The sequence below is a fragment of the Canis lupus genome, chromosome 14 (genome assembly GCF_048164855.1).
Source record: "Canis lupus baileyi chromosome 14, mCanLup2.hap1, whole genome shotgun sequence".
Lineage (NCBI taxonomy): Eukaryota > Metazoa > Chordata > Mammalia > Carnivora > Canidae > Canis > Canis lupus.
This window is the reverse complement of record NC_132851.1, coordinates 39460175-39476130: the sequence shown is the minus strand read 5'-3', so window position 1 is coordinate 39476130 and position 15956 is coordinate 39460175. Positions and strand designations below refer to the sequence as shown.

The 15956-nt window shown below is 60.8% G+C and overlaps 1 protein-coding gene across 15 annotated transcripts in view; it reads left to right on the top strand.

Annotated features, from left to right (window-relative positions):
• PLEC (plectin) overlaps positions 1-15956 on the top strand; it is a 54257-nt gene that overhangs the window by 6728 nt on the left and 31573 nt on the right. For 4 of the 15 annotated variants that reach the window (XM_072775398.1, XM_072775396.1, XM_072775397.1 and 1 more), the window contains exon 1: positions 13879-14556. The exons of 8 other annotated variants lie outside the window; for them this stretch is intronic. In XM_072775398.1, coding sequence (XP_072631499.1) covers positions 14019-14556 — 538 coding nt within the window. In that variant the 5' untranslated portion in view covers positions 13879-14018. Of the gene's footprint in view, positions 1-10996; positions 11064-13878; positions 14557-15956 lie in introns of those variants that run through there. 3 more of the 15 variants (XM_072775418.1, XM_072775415.1, XM_072775422.1) reach the window with 2 other exon arrangements.

Sequence of the window (15956 nt, the reverse complement as noted above, 5' to 3'; positions counted from 1 at the left end):
CCACAGCAGCTGCACCATTCTGCATTCCTCACAATGGTATGTGAGGTTTCCAATTTCTCCACATCCTCACCGACACTTAAGGTTATTTGCCTTTTTGACTACAGACCTTCAGTCCTAGTGGGTACGGGGCGTATCTCATTGCGGTTTTGATTTGCCTCTCCTGGTGGTGAATGATGTCTTCTCGTGTGCTTATTGGTCGTTTGTGTATCTTCTTTTGAGAAATGTCTCTCCAGATCCTTTGTCCATTTTTAAGTTGGGTTTTTATCTTTTTATTGTTGAGTTGTAGGTGTTCTTTATGTATCTTATATACATGTCCTTTACCAGATACGCGATGGGCAAAAATGTTCCGACTCTGCGGGTTCTCTTTTTACTGTCCTGATGGTGTCCTTTGAAGCATAAAAATTGTTGATTATGATGAATCCAGTTGATCTTTTTTTCTTTTTCTTTTTTTTTTTGGTCCTTGTGCTTTTAGCCTCATATCTAAGAAATTATTGCTCATTCCGAAGTCATGAAGACTTATGCCTATGTTTTCTTCCTTTTAGTCCTTAATTTAGGTTTTTGATCTATTTTGAGTTAATTTTTTGAGCAGAGCATGAGGGAAGGGGCAACTTCGTTCATCTACACGTGGATATCCAGTTGTCCCAACACCATTTGCTGAAGTGATTATTCTTTGCCCATGGAATGGTCTTGGTCCTCTCCTGCTTTCTAATGGGCACTGAATATCTCATGACATGGAAGTACCACCGTTTATCTCCCTGGTCCCTTTACATGGACATTTGGGCTTATCGTTAAAAATGATGCTGTTAAAAAAAAAAAAATGATGCTGTTTCTAGATTGGCCTCCGGTGTAGGTGCACGGGGCGGAAACAAGACCCACTAGTTCTCCAACTGCCAACTGATGGATGAGAAAATCCCAATTGCTTTAATTCACATTCTTTGATCATTAAATGAAGTGAGCATCATTTTGTAGTTCTTGGCTATTTTCATTTTTATTCTTTCACGAGTTGCCTACTCAAACCCGTTGCTCAGATCTAGGACGGAGGCAGGCAGGGACTGGGGTTAAAAAAAGAAGAAAAAAAAAGGAGCATTGTTCATTTTTCTGTAAGATGTGTTTCTCTTTGAATTATTAGAGCTCTTCACCAGGGCTCCCGGGTGGTACAGTTGCTTGAGCCTCTGACTCTTGGACTCTTGGTGTCCGCACAGGTCATGGTCTCAGGGTCCTGGGATCGAGCCCCACATCTGGCTCTGTGCCTGGTGGGGAGTCTGTTTCTCCCTCTCCCTGCTCGCCCGTTCTCTAAAATAAATGAATCTTTGGGGGTATCTGGGTGGCTCAGCGGTGAAGCGTCTGCCTTCGGCCCAGGGCGTGACCCCGGGGTCCTGGGGATCCAGTCCCCACATCGGGCTCCCAGCATGGAGCCTGCTTCTCCCTCTGCCTGGGTCTCTGCCTTTCTCTCTGCATCTCATGAATAAATAAATACAATCTTAAAAAATAAAATGAAATAAATGAATCGTTAAAAAAACCTTGAAAAAAGAGCTCTTCGCATGTTGTGAATATTAACTCCCTTCTTTATTATACATGTTTCAAATTTACTCCCTAGTTTGTTACCTACTGTTATGTAAACTTTTTGCTGAAATCTAACTTTCTCGTAGAAAAGCGTACAAATTATACACACATAGCTTTTCACTTAAATTTCAGTTTCCTTGTGGCCGGCACCCAGATCATGAAAAAAGCTTCTTAGCCTCTTAGTGGGTCCCGTGTCCCTGGTTGCTGCCTTGACCTCTCACACCACATGTCATGTCTGGTTGGTTGTCATGTACATCTGCCTATGGTGTCTTGCCACACAGCACCTTTAAAAACTTACCAGCCTTTCGTTTCAGGACCTCTGAATTTTATGTCCTGCTCAAGGTGCCCTTTGGTAAAAACCTTTGCCAAGAGCGTCTTCCAGTTCTGGTGTGTGTGTTTGTTTTCTGGCATCTTCCTCTTTAGTGTCTCTGGAATTTGTTGTGGGCCGAGGCATGTGTGGGACACTTGGGGTGTCGTGCTCAGGGCTGGACTTGGGTTAGTGGGGGACAAACAGGATTTTATTTTATTTATTTAGTTTTAAAGATTTATTTATTTATTTATGATAGACACACAGAGAGAGAGAGGCAGAGACACAGGAGGAGGGAGAAGCAGGCTCCATGCACTGGGAGCCCGACGCAGGACTAGATCCTGGGACTCCAGGATCACGCCCTGGGCCAAAGGCAGGTGCCAAACCGCTGAGCCACCCAGGGATCCCCCCTAAACAGGATTTTAAGTACCTCCTTTCCCACAAACTCAGCTTCCTGAGGGCAGGGTCCACATCCTGCCACGCTGGTCATAAGACAAGTGTGGTTTAAAAATGGGTGGATGGATGCAGGGGAGAGGTGGGGCCCGAGCCAGACCCCTGTCGGCTCCTGGTCTGGCAAGCAGACCCCTAGGGCCCCGCAGAGCGGTTGGGGTGGAGAGACCCGGCGGCGGCAGGGGCAGGGTGGGAGCAGTGGGGATGCAGAGCAGCCTGGGAACCAGCAGCATTTCTGCATCAGGGAAGGCAGAAGGATGGGGGTTTGCCTTGGCAGGGAGCTGGGGATGAGCATGCCTCTGGAGACTCTGAGATGCCGGAAAAGGCTGCATGAGCCGCGGGAGGCCAGTCAGGGGCAGTGCTGTGGGGCCCTGGTGAGGAGAAGGGGCCCATGCTCTGAGCCGTGGGGAAGCAGAGCAGGAGGCTGGGTCCTGGCTGCCTGGCCAATGGGAAGGGGTGAGGCCCCAGGAGAGGGCCACCTGGGCGAGGGGTCTCCAACGGGACAAGGCCCAAAGAGTGCCTGGTACCTGGTGATACGGGACACTGGGGATCTTGGTAACGCCTGTTTGAAGGCTTAGTCGGGTGGGAGGTGCCAAGGGGGATGCAGGGGCAAGCGGGGCGGGGGGTGTCCAACAGTGTGGGAGGGAGGATGCCCTCTAGACACAGTGGTGGCACACAGGCAGGACACCCGACAGGTGGGGGAGGGGAGGCCTTGACCCAGACGGTCACCCGTGGCCATCGGGGGCATGGGCACTGCTAAGTAATGATCTCATTTACCCACCTGCCCACATCACCTCTTGCTACTGAGGCACTTGTGGGGTAAGCAGGGGGGCCGTCAGGCCTTAGGGCCTGGGAAGCGGGGTGATGGTGCCCCAGCTCGGCTCTCCACGCAGCCTGCGGGGAGCTGGCAGTAGGGGCAGGGTCTGGAGGCCTTCAGAAGGGACTCAAGGAGGCCGGAGAGCATTGATACAAGGGGGCCCGTCACTCAGGCCCACCGTGGACGGCAGGAGGTGCGGGCTGGGGGAGCCGGCTGGGGGTGTTTGGTGGGGCTGTGGGCAGTGAGGGGGTGGGCACTGGCCTACCTGCTGGTGGCCTAGGCTGCTGGTGGCCCGGTGGGCGTGAGGTCAGGAAGCTAGTCTCAGGTGATGGGAAGGCAGGACGCGGAGGCCCACGGGGAGTGATGGCTCTGCTCTCCCTTCCTCTCCTCTGGGGGAGCTGGGGTCATGGGTTAGCTGCAGAGGGGTTGTCGCAGCGGGGTGGGCAGCTCTTGGCAGGGACCTTCCCTGCTGGCCTGAGGCAAAGGGGATGTGGGGCCAGGGAGAGGATGGGGGGACCCTCTGCTGCCCTGTCCAGTTCCTTGCTGGGGACAGATCCAGGGCCACTTCTGCAGGAAAGGAAGGCACTAGGACACCTGGCATAGCTGGTCTGATTGTGGGTTCAGGGGGGCAGCTGGCAGCACTGGTGCCGGGACAGTGGGGCAGGGGAAGGCCTGGTGCGTGGGTGAGGCAGCTGGTGCGAAGCCAGAAAGAAGTGTCCATAGCAGGTGTCTCCTGGTGTGTGGCTTTTATAGTCTCTTTTTGTTCTTCTGTCTTGTTTTGTTTTGCAAGTGAATGTGTCTTTTGGACTTTTGAAATGTATCTTTTTTTTTCTCTTTTCTTATTAAGTGAATGGCTGTGGGGAAGCTTCTAGAACCAGCATGGGAGCTAGCCTTGAGGGCCATGGCTAGCCTTGAGGGCCATGGCTGAGCCTCACTGTTGTCCTTACGATAACAACTCCTGCCTGTTGCGGAGTACAGATAGCCACAAAGAACGCCCCTCGAGGAGGTTCCCATGGCAGCTGGAACAAGTTGCCACAGTCTGGGCGGCCTAAGACAACAGAACTTTATTCTCTCACTGTTTTGGAGGCCAGAAGTCCAAAATCAAGGTGGCAGCAGGGCCACACGCCCTCAGAGGCTGTAGGCCAGGCTCTGCTCCTGCCTGGCCCCGTGCCTGGAGGCCATTGGCCTCCCCTGGCGTGTGGTCTCCTGTCTTTGCCTCTGTCTTCAACATGGTCTTCTGCCTGGGTCGTCTTCTGCCTCTTGTAAGGACACTTGTCATCAGATTTAGGACCTCCCGAGTAATCCGGGATGATCTTCTCTGAAGATTTTTTTTTTTTTTTAAGATTTTATCTATTTACTCATGAGAGACACAGAGAGAGAGGCAGAGGGAGAAGCAGGCTCCCCGTGGGGAGCCCGATGCCGGACTCCATCCCAGAACCCCGGGGTCACAGCCTGAGCCGAAGGCAGACGCTGTACTGCTGAGCCACCCGGGGCATCCCTCTGAAGATTCTTAATTATAATTAACAGCAAAGACCCTTTTTCCAAATAAGGTAACATTCATGGGCCCTAGGGATTTGGAGGTGGACAAGTATTTTGGGGACCACCATCCAAATCACTGCTGTCTGCCCTCTGGCCCCCCAAAATTCATGTCTGTCACATGCAAAATGCATTCATCCCTTCCCACCATCCCCCAAAGCATCAGGCCGTTACAGCGTCAACTCAGATTCAAAACCTGGGTAGCTCAGCCGTTGAGCGTCTGCCTTCCTCTCAGGTCGTGATCCTGGGGTCCTGGGTTCGAGTCCCCCATCGGGCTCCCAGCCCAGAGCCTTCTTCTCGCTCCCTCTGTGTCTCTGCCTCTCTCTGTGTGTCTCTCATGAATAAATAAAATCTAATAAAACAAAACAAAAAACACCTCATCTAAATTTCAGCAGCTCCAAAGCCCCAAGTCTTGTCCAAACTCTAAGTCAGGACTAGGTGAGGCTGTGGCGCTGGTCCACCCCGGGGCACATCCCTGTGCGGACGTGTGAAGCTAGTAAGGCCGAGTGCTTCCAGAAGGCTGCAGTGGGACAGCCGTGGAAGGGCGTCCTCATTCCAAAGGTGGGAAATAGAAAGCGGTCAGGGGGTAGCCAGCCCCAAGCAGCTTTGAACCCCGCAGGGCGAGTCCCCTACTTCTCTGTGGCTGGATGCTCGGCTCCCTGGCCTCCGCTGGCCCAGGGCTCTGCTCTTGGAGTCTCCTCGGCTCCTCCCCTGACCGGCCCCTCGAGACCGAGGCCGTAGCGTGTGGCGGGGCCCGTGCCCTTAGACGGGAGGGCTCTCCGCGGATCTCTCTGGGTGGCCCATCCCTTCCTGGCTTCTGCTCGGATAGTTGAGGGGCCGGCAGGCAGGAACCCCGCGGGCTCCGCGGCAGCTGGCCGGGCATTCCCGGCTCTGTGAGGGGCGTGCTTCCCGGCGTGAGCGTGCCCTGCAGTGGGCACGGGCTGTGGCTGTCCTGGGCCCCCGGGCCGACGGTCCATTCCACAGCAACAGCTCCCCCCACCCAAAGTTCCTGCAAGCGCAGGAGGAAGGCAGGTCACGTCTCCCCCTGAGCCTAGAGACCCAAGTTCCCGGCCATGAGCTGCACCGTCTGATGAGGCTCGCCTTCCTCCTGCTCCCAGGGACGGCTCCTCACTTCCCTCCGGGTCCTCAGCACCGAGTCCCTGTCCCCGGCATTTTGTCCCCAGCCTGGTGCGGTGCCACACGTGCGCTCTCGGGCACGGGGCTCCCACTCCCGGGAACAAAATGTTGACTGCTTCCCCGTGTCTGCGTCACAATCGCCACAAACACGCGGCCTGGAAAACCAGAAATGCATCCTCTGGGTTCTGGAGGCCAGATGTCCAAAATCAAGGTGTTGGCAGGGCCACCCTTCCTGGGAAGGCTTTGGAAAAGCACCCTGCTCATCTCTTCTAGCCGTTGGTGTCTTCTCATGGCTTCTCCGTGGCTCTCCTCTCTTCTGTGCCATTGGATGGAGGGCCCACCCGGGTAGTCCGGGGTGATCTCGCCGTGAGGTCCTTAATTATATCTGCAAAGACCCTGTTTCCAAATAAGGCCCAGGCCCCAGGGATTGAGACAAAACACAAGCCGTTCATCCCCTTCCCCCGGTGCCCCTACCGTGTTGGCTGATGTAAAACGTCCACGTCTTTTGTGGTGTGCTTATTTTTTAAAAATGTGTGCAGTATTTTCCAATGTAACTTAATTTATTTGTAAATTTATAAGTTGATATTGCGGAGTATTTTAGACGCCTGTAGCTTCCTTTTACTTAATGTTACGAAATGGACATGTTTCTATAACATTCATTTACAATATAACATGATGTTCTTTCATACAGTAACTGTATTATATTTAAAACCCTTTTTTTTTGCTTTTGATTAAGTAAACTCTGCCCCTAGTGTGGACTCGAACTCAGGACCCCGAGACCAAGAGTTGCTCACTTTACTGAGACAGCCAGGTGCCCCAATCATATCGTATTTAAACTAATCCCCTCTCATAGAACATTAAGGTGATTGATTGATTGGTATTAGAGACTGCTGCAAGGAGTGGTTTTGTGGCTGGATTGTTGAGTGTGTCTGTGACTACTGTTTGAAACGGGATTTCTGGATTAGTGTGTCAAAAGTAAGCCTTACCTACACCAAGATACCATTTTTTTACCTATCAGATTGGCAAAAAGCCAAACACTTGGATTCGAGGATGGTGTTGGTGATGCTGTGGGAAGCAGGCCAGTGACGGCGCCTCTGAGATCCGGATACAAGGGACCCGCCCTCGGGGGTCCTGCCAGGTGGAGGGCTCCCAGGAGGAGGGGCCCAGGGCTCTGCAAGCAGCTGTGGGGCGCCTCGGTGCCTCTGATGGAAAAGCGAGGGTCAGACGGGACATGTGAGGCGTCGCTTTTTGTGTCAAAGGGAGGAAAGCCAAGAATCGTGTTTGTATTTGCTTGATTTTCCATAAAGAAATTGCAGAGGTATGCACAGGGAGCCCCCACAGCGGCTGTCAGGCCACGTGGGTACAGGGGACGGGCTGGGAGGGAGACTGTCCAGCGGACGTTCCGGGCCCGGTCGGGCGACTGTCTCCTAAACACAGTATCTCCAGAGTTTCTGAGGCATTTGCCAGGCGTGGCAGGTGCTTCTCCCGCGGGGCCTGGGGGCTTCACTCCCCACACCTGCCCGGCACCGTGTGCCCGTCGCAAAGGGAGAGAACTTGGCCGATCTAGAATGGTGTGCAAGTGGGTAAGTGAGGCCGTGTCAACGGAGGTGCCGACGGGGCCAGCGCAAGGGCCGAGCGGACGTGCAGGGTAGCTGGTTGGCTTGGGGGCGGTGGCCTCACACCTGCTTTATGCATGGGGGCTTTCCACACGGTAGGTGCTCTGATTTCTATTTTGTCTGCTTCTAGAGCACTTTCTATCTAGCATCGCTGACGAAGGTTTCTGCGGGTTATGTCTTCCCGACCAGTTGCTGCTGGCCTGGAGGACGCCCCTCGCTCCCACGCAGGTCCAGCCAGCCGCGTTGGTGAGCTCCTCCCTGGTTCTGACGGGTGGGCCGCGCAGTCTGTGCTGGCGGTCAGAGGACAGGTGCCGACACGCGTTAGCTCTGTGTGTCCTGTTGCTTCCGCCGCAGTGTCTCCTGTGGCCCTCGTGTGCCCTGGATCGACCTCAGGAAGGAAGCCGCGGTGGAGCCTGCCTTGGCCCTGCTTGGAGTGGGAGTGGGTTTAGGAGGTGGCCCTGACCGCTGCCCCCAGGGCCCCTACCCGCCCCCACTGCGGGATGTCCTTGTGTGACCACGGGGCCCCTGGGAGGACGCGTGGTGAGCGTGTCGAGTCTCACATAACAGCGTGCGCCTTCCCTGGTTTACTGGGCCACTTTTTAAAACTCAGAACCACTTCTGGGTTTTAGTCAATGAGTTGTCAGCATTTTTGAGATCAAAATACAGGTTTTCTCCTTTAACCTATTGAGGCAAAATGATATGAATAGGGGTCCTGGGAGTCATCATCCGGGTGCTGAGAGGTCATTCCCTTTTCTCCCCGTGGCGGGTCCCGCGGTTCCCGGCCTGGGGTTTGGTGCTGCTGAGTCAGCCGCCCGGCCACCCAGCCACGCAGCTGAGTGCGTTAGAGTGCACTTGTAGCCCCTGGGAGGGACTGGCGGAGGGAGGGTGCAGGACGTGGGCCTCTCTGCTGGCCTGGAGACCGGGTCCCGTGCTGTGGGGGAGCAAGGCGGCCCAGGCTGGGGGTGGCAGGGCTGGGGAGGGACCCGGTGTGTGTGCACCCGGTGCAGCTGCTGTGACCAAATCCTCAAAGTGGAAGAGTGGGGCTGCCAGGAGGCCACTGGTGGCCTAAAGGTGACGGAAGTGGTCGGAGTGGGAATGCAGATGGGTTTGAAAGATATTTGGGGCCAGGATGACAGAGCATGGGATGTGAGGGAGGACCCAGGACCCCCAAAGTGTCTGGCCAGTGCCTGGTAACTGCTATTCTTGAGCAGGGCTACATGGAGAGCCAGACGGGGCCTGGGGGGTAACCTCTGTGCGGTGCAGGCCTTCACCAGGATCTGCGGGAGCCCTGGTGGGCCCCCAGCCTGGTGGTATAGTGGGCCTGGACCTCCCAGGAGCTTTCCAGAGCGGCTGGTGTGGTCGAGGCCCTGCTGTCATCTTCCCACAAGGGGAGGCCTCCCAGGTGGAAGAGGCCCCTCCTGCCCCCGCCCAGCAGCTTCCCAAGGTGAAGCTGGACTCGGCTTTGGCTGTGGGGCGGGATGGCCCCTGTGCTCCCACTGCAGGCGCAGTCCGTGGGGTCTCACTGGGTTGGGTCCTCCCTGGGCGATCGTCGGGGACCCTAGGTGGAAGGGATCTGCATGCCCAGCTGTAGAGCTGTCACATGTGACCCTTGCATGGGATCACCTGGATCACCTGCTGTGAGCCCAGCAGGGCAGGCCTCCCTGGGGGTGGGAGGCGGGTTTGAAGGTGGGGGGCCATAGGGAGGAGTGCCCTGCCGAGGGCAGGTAGGGTCATGGGAGCAGTGGGACTATCTGCATGGCAGCTGTGGGTGTGTAGGTTGGGGCAGGGATCCCTCCTTGGCCCTGGGGCATAGCCAAGCCTACCAGGGTCTCCTGGGACGTGTGAGGAGGGCTTTGTTGCAGATGCAGGGGCCAACACGAGGAGGACCTGGCTGTGGGGCCAGGGCTCCAAGGGTGTGACCTGGCTCCTGGAATCTGTAAAGCTTCAGACAGCGTGAGTCATCCAAGGTGTGAGTTCCTGGCCCAGGTGACCTGATGCTCCAGCAGACGTGAGAGAGCCATGCTGCCGGGTCAGACCACCTGCCCTCCTGAGGACCTGGACATGAGGCCCTTCGGGCAGTGAGGCCGGTAAAAGCTGAGGCTGTAGGCTGTGCCGGAGCCTTGACTTCTCGCACCCCGGATCTGGAGGACCTGCTTCCTTTCCTCCTCGAGGTCTGTGTCTCCCGCCTCCGGGCCCTGGTCCACAGTACTTTGAGGAACTCCCTAGCTTGGCGACCCCCCCCCCAGCTGTCTCGAGCCCTGCCTCCCTGCTGTGGGGGTCTCCACATGCCTTGTGGTTGACCGGACTCCCCTTCTCTTGTCTTCTCTGGGTCTCTGCAGGTGTGCTGTCTTCCTAGGCTTGCTAGCTGCCGCCTGTCTCTTGGTCCCCAGTCACTGGCCCTTCTTCTACTTCTAGGAAGCCTACTCTGCTAATGGGCCAGGGGAAGGGCTCAGTGTGTCCCGTGGAGCCTTTCCAGGGTCTGCATGGGTGCTCCCCACTTCTGAGGCCACACCACGTGGCTGCTTTGGGGGAGCAGATTTGGCAGGGTAGGCTGAGATCCCCTTTTCACTGGACCTTCCAGCTGCCACCACTTTTCTGAGAGCCTCCTGGTCTGAAGCGGCTGCAGATGATCGCAGTGTCCACTTACGGGTGGGCGGCTCACGTGGTAGCAGGGAACCAGTTACAGGCCTGGGATGCTCCTCGAATGGTTGACCTGACGAAGTGGGCCCACAGACAGTGAGGGTGGGTGCTTGCAGGTGGTGGCCTGGGCCGGACGGAGATTGAGGCAGGCTGGCCACGTAGCCCCAGGGCGTTGGCCTGCCCCACTGGACAGTGAATAGAGGCCTGCTGGCTGAGCTGTCAAGATAAGAGCATCCCAAGACAATCCTGACTGGGAGACACAGGGGCTGGGGTGCAGTTTGGGGTCTTGCTGGACCTGGAACCTTTGAAGTCAGAGTACAGAGAGCGTCTTGAGTCATAGGACTGGAGGGTGGCCCAGAGGAGCATGGGCCACCCAGGGAGGAGGGAGGAGGGTGGAGGAGGCCAGGGGCAGAGCTGATGCGGCAGGGGAGGTGGGGACGTGAATAGTGGGGATCAAGTAGCTGGCACAGGGTCCTGGGGCACCTCTGTGGGCAGGCCTCCGGCCCTTGCCCTGGGGGATCCGCCTGCCCTCCACAACCAGGGTGCCCAGGGTGGGTACCCTCTGCAAGGAGTGAGTGGCGTGGCTTCGAGGTCTGGGAAGCCACGTGCAGGAACGACCCCGAAGGTCACTCAGGGTGACAGAGGCCAAGCCCAGGCACTGTGGGGTGGGGAGGGTGGGACACCGGGGCGCACCTGGATCCGGCCTGCAGGCCGGCCGTCTGGCTGGAATTAGCAGGGTGGCGCTCCACGGGGCGGAGGCTGGAGGGGCGGTGTGCAGCGGGAGCTCGCGTGGGGCACCCCTGCGTGGCGCATTGATCAGCGCAGGCCCCGCCCTAGCCGACCAGCCCCGCCCCACCCCGGCTCCGCCCCCGGCTGCGGCTCCGGCCGGGGCAGGGTGCTGCGGGGTGGACTCCGCGTGGCGGCCGCTCCGCCCTCGGCCGCGGCGGAGACATGGACCCGTCCCGAGCTATCCAGCAGGAGATCAGCTCCCTCAAAGGTGCGGCCGGGGCCGGGGCCGGGGGCGGGGGCCCGGCAGTGACCTCCGGCGGGTGCAGCCCTGCGCACGGGAGCCTCGGGGACGCGGAGCGAGCGCGGGATCCCGGGCCTCTGCAGCGCCTGCTACTGCGCTGCCCCCGGTCGGGCCGGGCTGGCGGGTGTGCGGCTCCCGCAGCCGCCCCAGAGCCCCAGCCCGGAGCCGCAGCCGCCCCAGCCCAGCAGCCCCAGCCCCGCAGCCCTGCAGCCCCGCAGCCCCCCAGCCCCCCAGCCCCAGCCCTGCAGCCCCAGCCCCGCAGCCCTGCAGCCCCGCAGCCCCCCAGCCCCAGCCCTGCAGCCCCGCAGCCCCAGCCCGCAGCCCGCAGTCCGCAGCAGTGCCGGGGGCGGGGCGGGCCCGGCCGGGGCGGGGTGAAAGTTGGCTCCCGGCGCCGCCTCCTCCCCCTCTCGCCGAGCACCGCCCGCCCGCGGCCCTGCGGGCGTCCCGGGGTGTGCGGCTCCGCAGCCCCGCAGCCCCGCGACCGTGAAGGCTGGGCCTGGGCATCCCTGTGGGGAGGCGCCGGGCGGGCTGGCCCCGGGCAAGTCCACACTGCTGCTCTTTGTTCTGGGGTGGGGGGGGGCCGGGGGCTGCCCGCAGGCCCCGACTGGTTGCCCTGGAAACCTGGAGGGCCCCGGAGGGCCCGAGTGTGAGGGGAGGAGGCCGCCCTGCCCCCCGCCCCTTGGCCTCTCCGGCGGCTCTGCAGGGTGTGGGCAGGGCACGAAAGGGCACCATTCCAGCCTTGGGGCTTGGGGGAGGGGCCCCCAGGCGCGGAGGGGACGGGGAGCTGAGCCGAGCAGGGGGCAGCTGCTCCTCCCCACTCCCCAGGGCGCCTGTGCTGGGGGGTATTCCCTACAGGCCCCGCCCCCTCCTGCGGACGCCGGCCCTGCTGGAGAGAGCTTAGGTCCAGGTGTTCGGGAGGCCTTGAGGGTGGCCTGGAATCTCTTGGGGGGCATCGGTTGGTTTGGGGGCAGCTGGGGATCTGTGGGGAGTCGGCTGGGGGAAGTCATCATACCAGGATGTCGGCCTGGAGGTTTGGGGTCCGCGTGGAGGGAGGGCGGCGGGGAGTAGGGGGCTGCAGGGAGGGCAGGGGGACACCAGGACACTGGGAGGACACTGGGCATGCTTGGGGCACAGGGTGGGGCCGGGCCACCTCCTGAACCCCAGGGTGCAGTCCCGAGGCCACGGCCCTTCGGCTACTGGCCGAAGGGGCGTGGGCGCTGTCCACTCCCGAGCTAGCCCTGCGTCCTCCTGGAGCCGCCCTCCTCACGGGCTGGCCGGCTTCCTGCCCCCCGCCCCGCCTGGCTGCAGGGGAGCGGCGGGGGCAGAAGGAAGGGCCGCGGGACCGTTGGCTGTGCCTTGAGTTTCCAGCGCCGGTCCGCCAGCCCGGGGCCCTGGGCGGGCGGGTCTAATGAGTGTGCGCGCGCGTGTGTGCATGTGTGGCCCGGCTCTGCGGTACCATGGCAACTGCCCATAAACTCGCCCCCATCCGCCGCCAGTTGGCCGCCTGCCCGGGGCGCCTCCCACCCCGGGATCCTCCCCCCCCCCCACCTTATTTATAATCAGTTCCCGGGTTAGCTGCACTTGTGGGAATGGGTGTGTCGGCTTGGGGGCGGGAGAGCCCAGATCCGGGTGCCGCCGGCGGCACTGCGTGGACGCTGGGGTATTGGGTGGAATGGGGGGGGCCGCAGGATATGCACGGTTGGATCCCATGCTGTGGGATCCTGGAAGTGACCCAGGCGATGGGTGTGGCCAGGCCGGGCTGTGGTCTCACGTGGAACCTGCAGGCGCCTGTGGTCCTTGGGCCCCTGGCCCTCCTCCACTCATGCTGCTCGCCCTGCATCTGCCCAGCTAGTCCACAGGCGCACACTCCGGGCCTCCAGGGCAGGGTGTCTGTGTGGCAGTAGGGGAACCAGGCCTGCCTGGGGTGGCAGGAACTTGGTGACTTTGATTTTTTGCGGCAGCTGAGAGTATCTGGCTTCCAACAGCTGGCCCCGGGGGTTGGGATGGATGAGGGCTCTGCTCAGAGCCCCCTACTCTGTGCCCTCCTCAGAGTGTTTTGGGGTCCCTCCCAGCAGACTCTGTGTTCCTGCGTCCCCCTTGATCTGGCTTGGTATGGGGGGTGTCAAATAGGGTGGCTCCGGTCTTGGGCCTGGCATTCAGAGGGGGGCTCTGTCCCTTTTCCTGTTTGATGGACAGCAGCCAGTGGTGTCCGAAGCCTGCCTGTCCATGTGCCATAACAGCTGCCCCTGCCATTCCCCCTCAGACTTCTCTCCAAGACCCCCCATATTTCTGCCCCCACCCCAGGACCCCAGCTCTGCCCTGGACATCCAGTGCCACCCCATCCCACCCCGCCCCAGACAGCCGAGCATTTGCCTTCAGATCCTGTAACTCCCTGAAACCCTGAGAGCACACCCCTGACTTGGGTCCCCAGCCTGAGGACCCCTCCTGTCCTGCTTCCCGCTTCCCTCCTGCCCATTCCGCCACCTTTTTAGGTTCTGGGTCCACAGCTACTACGGGACTCCCTTCCCTAGTCCGAGGGATCTTGGAGGAGGTGTTTAGAAACTGATGTCATTCCTGACGTGGGAGCTCCGGCGGGAAGGGAGGGGGCCGCGGGGTGGAGCCGGACCTGGGGCCCCGACTCTGCGAGGCCCCCCCACTGTGCGAGGGGCCGCCGCCGCGGTGGGAGGGGCGCGGGGCTGCTGAGTCAGAGGGGGCCGGCCGGCGCGGGCGGAGGGCGGTGGCGGGAGGCTCGCGCAGGCGGGGTTAGGAGGCAGTGCCCGCCAGGATCTCGCCGAGCCAGGGCGCCAGGGCCGGACTGCGAGGGCTTGGACTGCGAGGCCTGGAGCCCGCACCCCCGAGCTCAGGGCCCCTGCTGCGCTGCCGCCCAAGGCTCCCGCGCCGCCCGCCCGGGCTCCAGCAGCCATGGTGGCGGGGATGCTCATGCCGCGGGACCAGCTGCGGGCCGTCTACGAGGTGCTCTTCCGAGAAGGCGTCATGGTGGCAAAGAAGGATCGGCGGCCCCGCAGCCTGCACCCTCACGTCCCTGGCGTCACCAACCTGCAGGTCATGCGCGCCATGGCCTCCCTGCGGGCCCGGGGCCTGGTGCGAGAGACCTTCGCCTGGCGCCACTTCTACTGGTACCTCACCAATGAGGGCATCGCCCACCTACGCCAGTACCTGCACCTGCCGCCGGAGATCGTGCCTGCCTCTCTGCAGCGCGTGCGCCGCCCTGTCGCCATGGTGATGCCCGCGCGCCGCATCCCCCACGTGCAGTCTGTGCAGGGTCCTCTGAGCTGCCCGCCAAAGTGGGGGCCGGTGCCAACTGAGGACCCTGCCCATGAGGAGCGGCGGGTCTACCGTCGGAAGGAGCCTGAGGAGGGAGCATCTGAGCCCCCTGTGGTGCCTGCTACCACCCCGGGGAACCTGGCGAGGCCTGGCCCGAAGCCTGCCCCAGCCACAGGTCAGCTGCATCCTGGCCCTAGCCCTGGGGGACCGGAAGGGGGTGCCTGGGCCCAGGCCTGGTGGACTGGGGTCAGCAGCACCCACGTGGGGACTCGGCTCACGCCAGCAGGTGGTGCTCTCTCTGCCTGAGGGTGCCGGGCGCTCTGGTATTGGGCCCATGTGGCTCCTCCTCCTGGCTTGAGGACCTTGGGTGGGTAGGCCAAAGAGAAGCCCATGGGCCGCAGCCAGGCCATCTCCAGGCTCCCCCTGGGGCCAGGGGTGGGGCTTGCAGGGCCTGGACTGGCAGGAGCAGCTGTCAGCACAGCCCTGCCCCACTCCAGCTAGTTGCTGTCCCCAGCACTGCCTTTGGCCATTGGTGGGTCACATCCCTGTGGCCTGCCTGCCCCTAGGCCCTCTCTGCAGGAGGTGGTAGCGTGCAGAGGAGGTGCCAGAGTGGAACGGGGTGAGGGCAGGTGTCCGCTCTCTAGTAGCGCGGCGCAGGCGAACTGCCTGACCTTTCTGAGCCTTGGTACTGTCCAGTGGGGGTGACATCTACCCCCGTGTTTTGGTGATGTGCTATGTGCCTGGGAGCTTGGCTGGCGAGGGGTTGGGGATGGCCTAGGGGGCGGCCCTGGGTTGGGGAAGAAGAGCAGACCCCAGGCAGGAGCATGGTCAGTAGATCAGAGGCCAGGATATGGTGGGTGCTGGGCCCAGTCCTGGTCTGGGCAGATGGTGGAAGGTGGGTCCCAGGGGTTGCCAAGCGACCCCTTGAGGTGCCTTCCTCTGTGTCATCCCTCCCTCTGCCCCTAAGCAGCTGTGCTGGCAGGACCCTCATGTCCCACGTAGCTCGAGGCTCACACAGGTACTTTCAGAGCTCACTGGCCTTGGTGCTGACTTGGGGTGGCCCTGGTCCCCCACAGAGTCAGGCTCCACTCCTGTTTTCTTCTCAATGTCCTGTCACCTGGGGAGGAGCTTGGTTTCTGAGGCTCTGGGAAGGGGGCCTGGCATGAGGCTGGCCAGGGGCCGAGGTGCAGGCCCAAGGGTCTGAGTGGGAGCCCCGGTTCCAGTGTGGTCTGGGCCAGACCCCCTGGGGCTGTGCCATGGGAGCCCATGGGGGAGGATCAGCGAGGGGGTGGGGTAGAGGGGTGGACTGTGGGCTCTCCCCGGGGCCTTGGATGGGATGCTTGGCCTCCCCAAACTCTGGCCAATGGGCCATTGACTAGCATCCAGGGGCCAAGTCCCAGCCCGGGGGGCCTGCTGCCCTTGCCACCGGGGCTCCTTCCCTCTCCCCCTCTTGGATCGTGGGTGTGGTGAGCGTGAGCTCCTCGTTCCTTTCCTCTCCTTCCTTCCTTGTCTGTGGCCAGGCTGGGCGGGCAGATGGTAGCAGGGCCAGGCGGGGGACTGGGTGTGGCCGCAGTG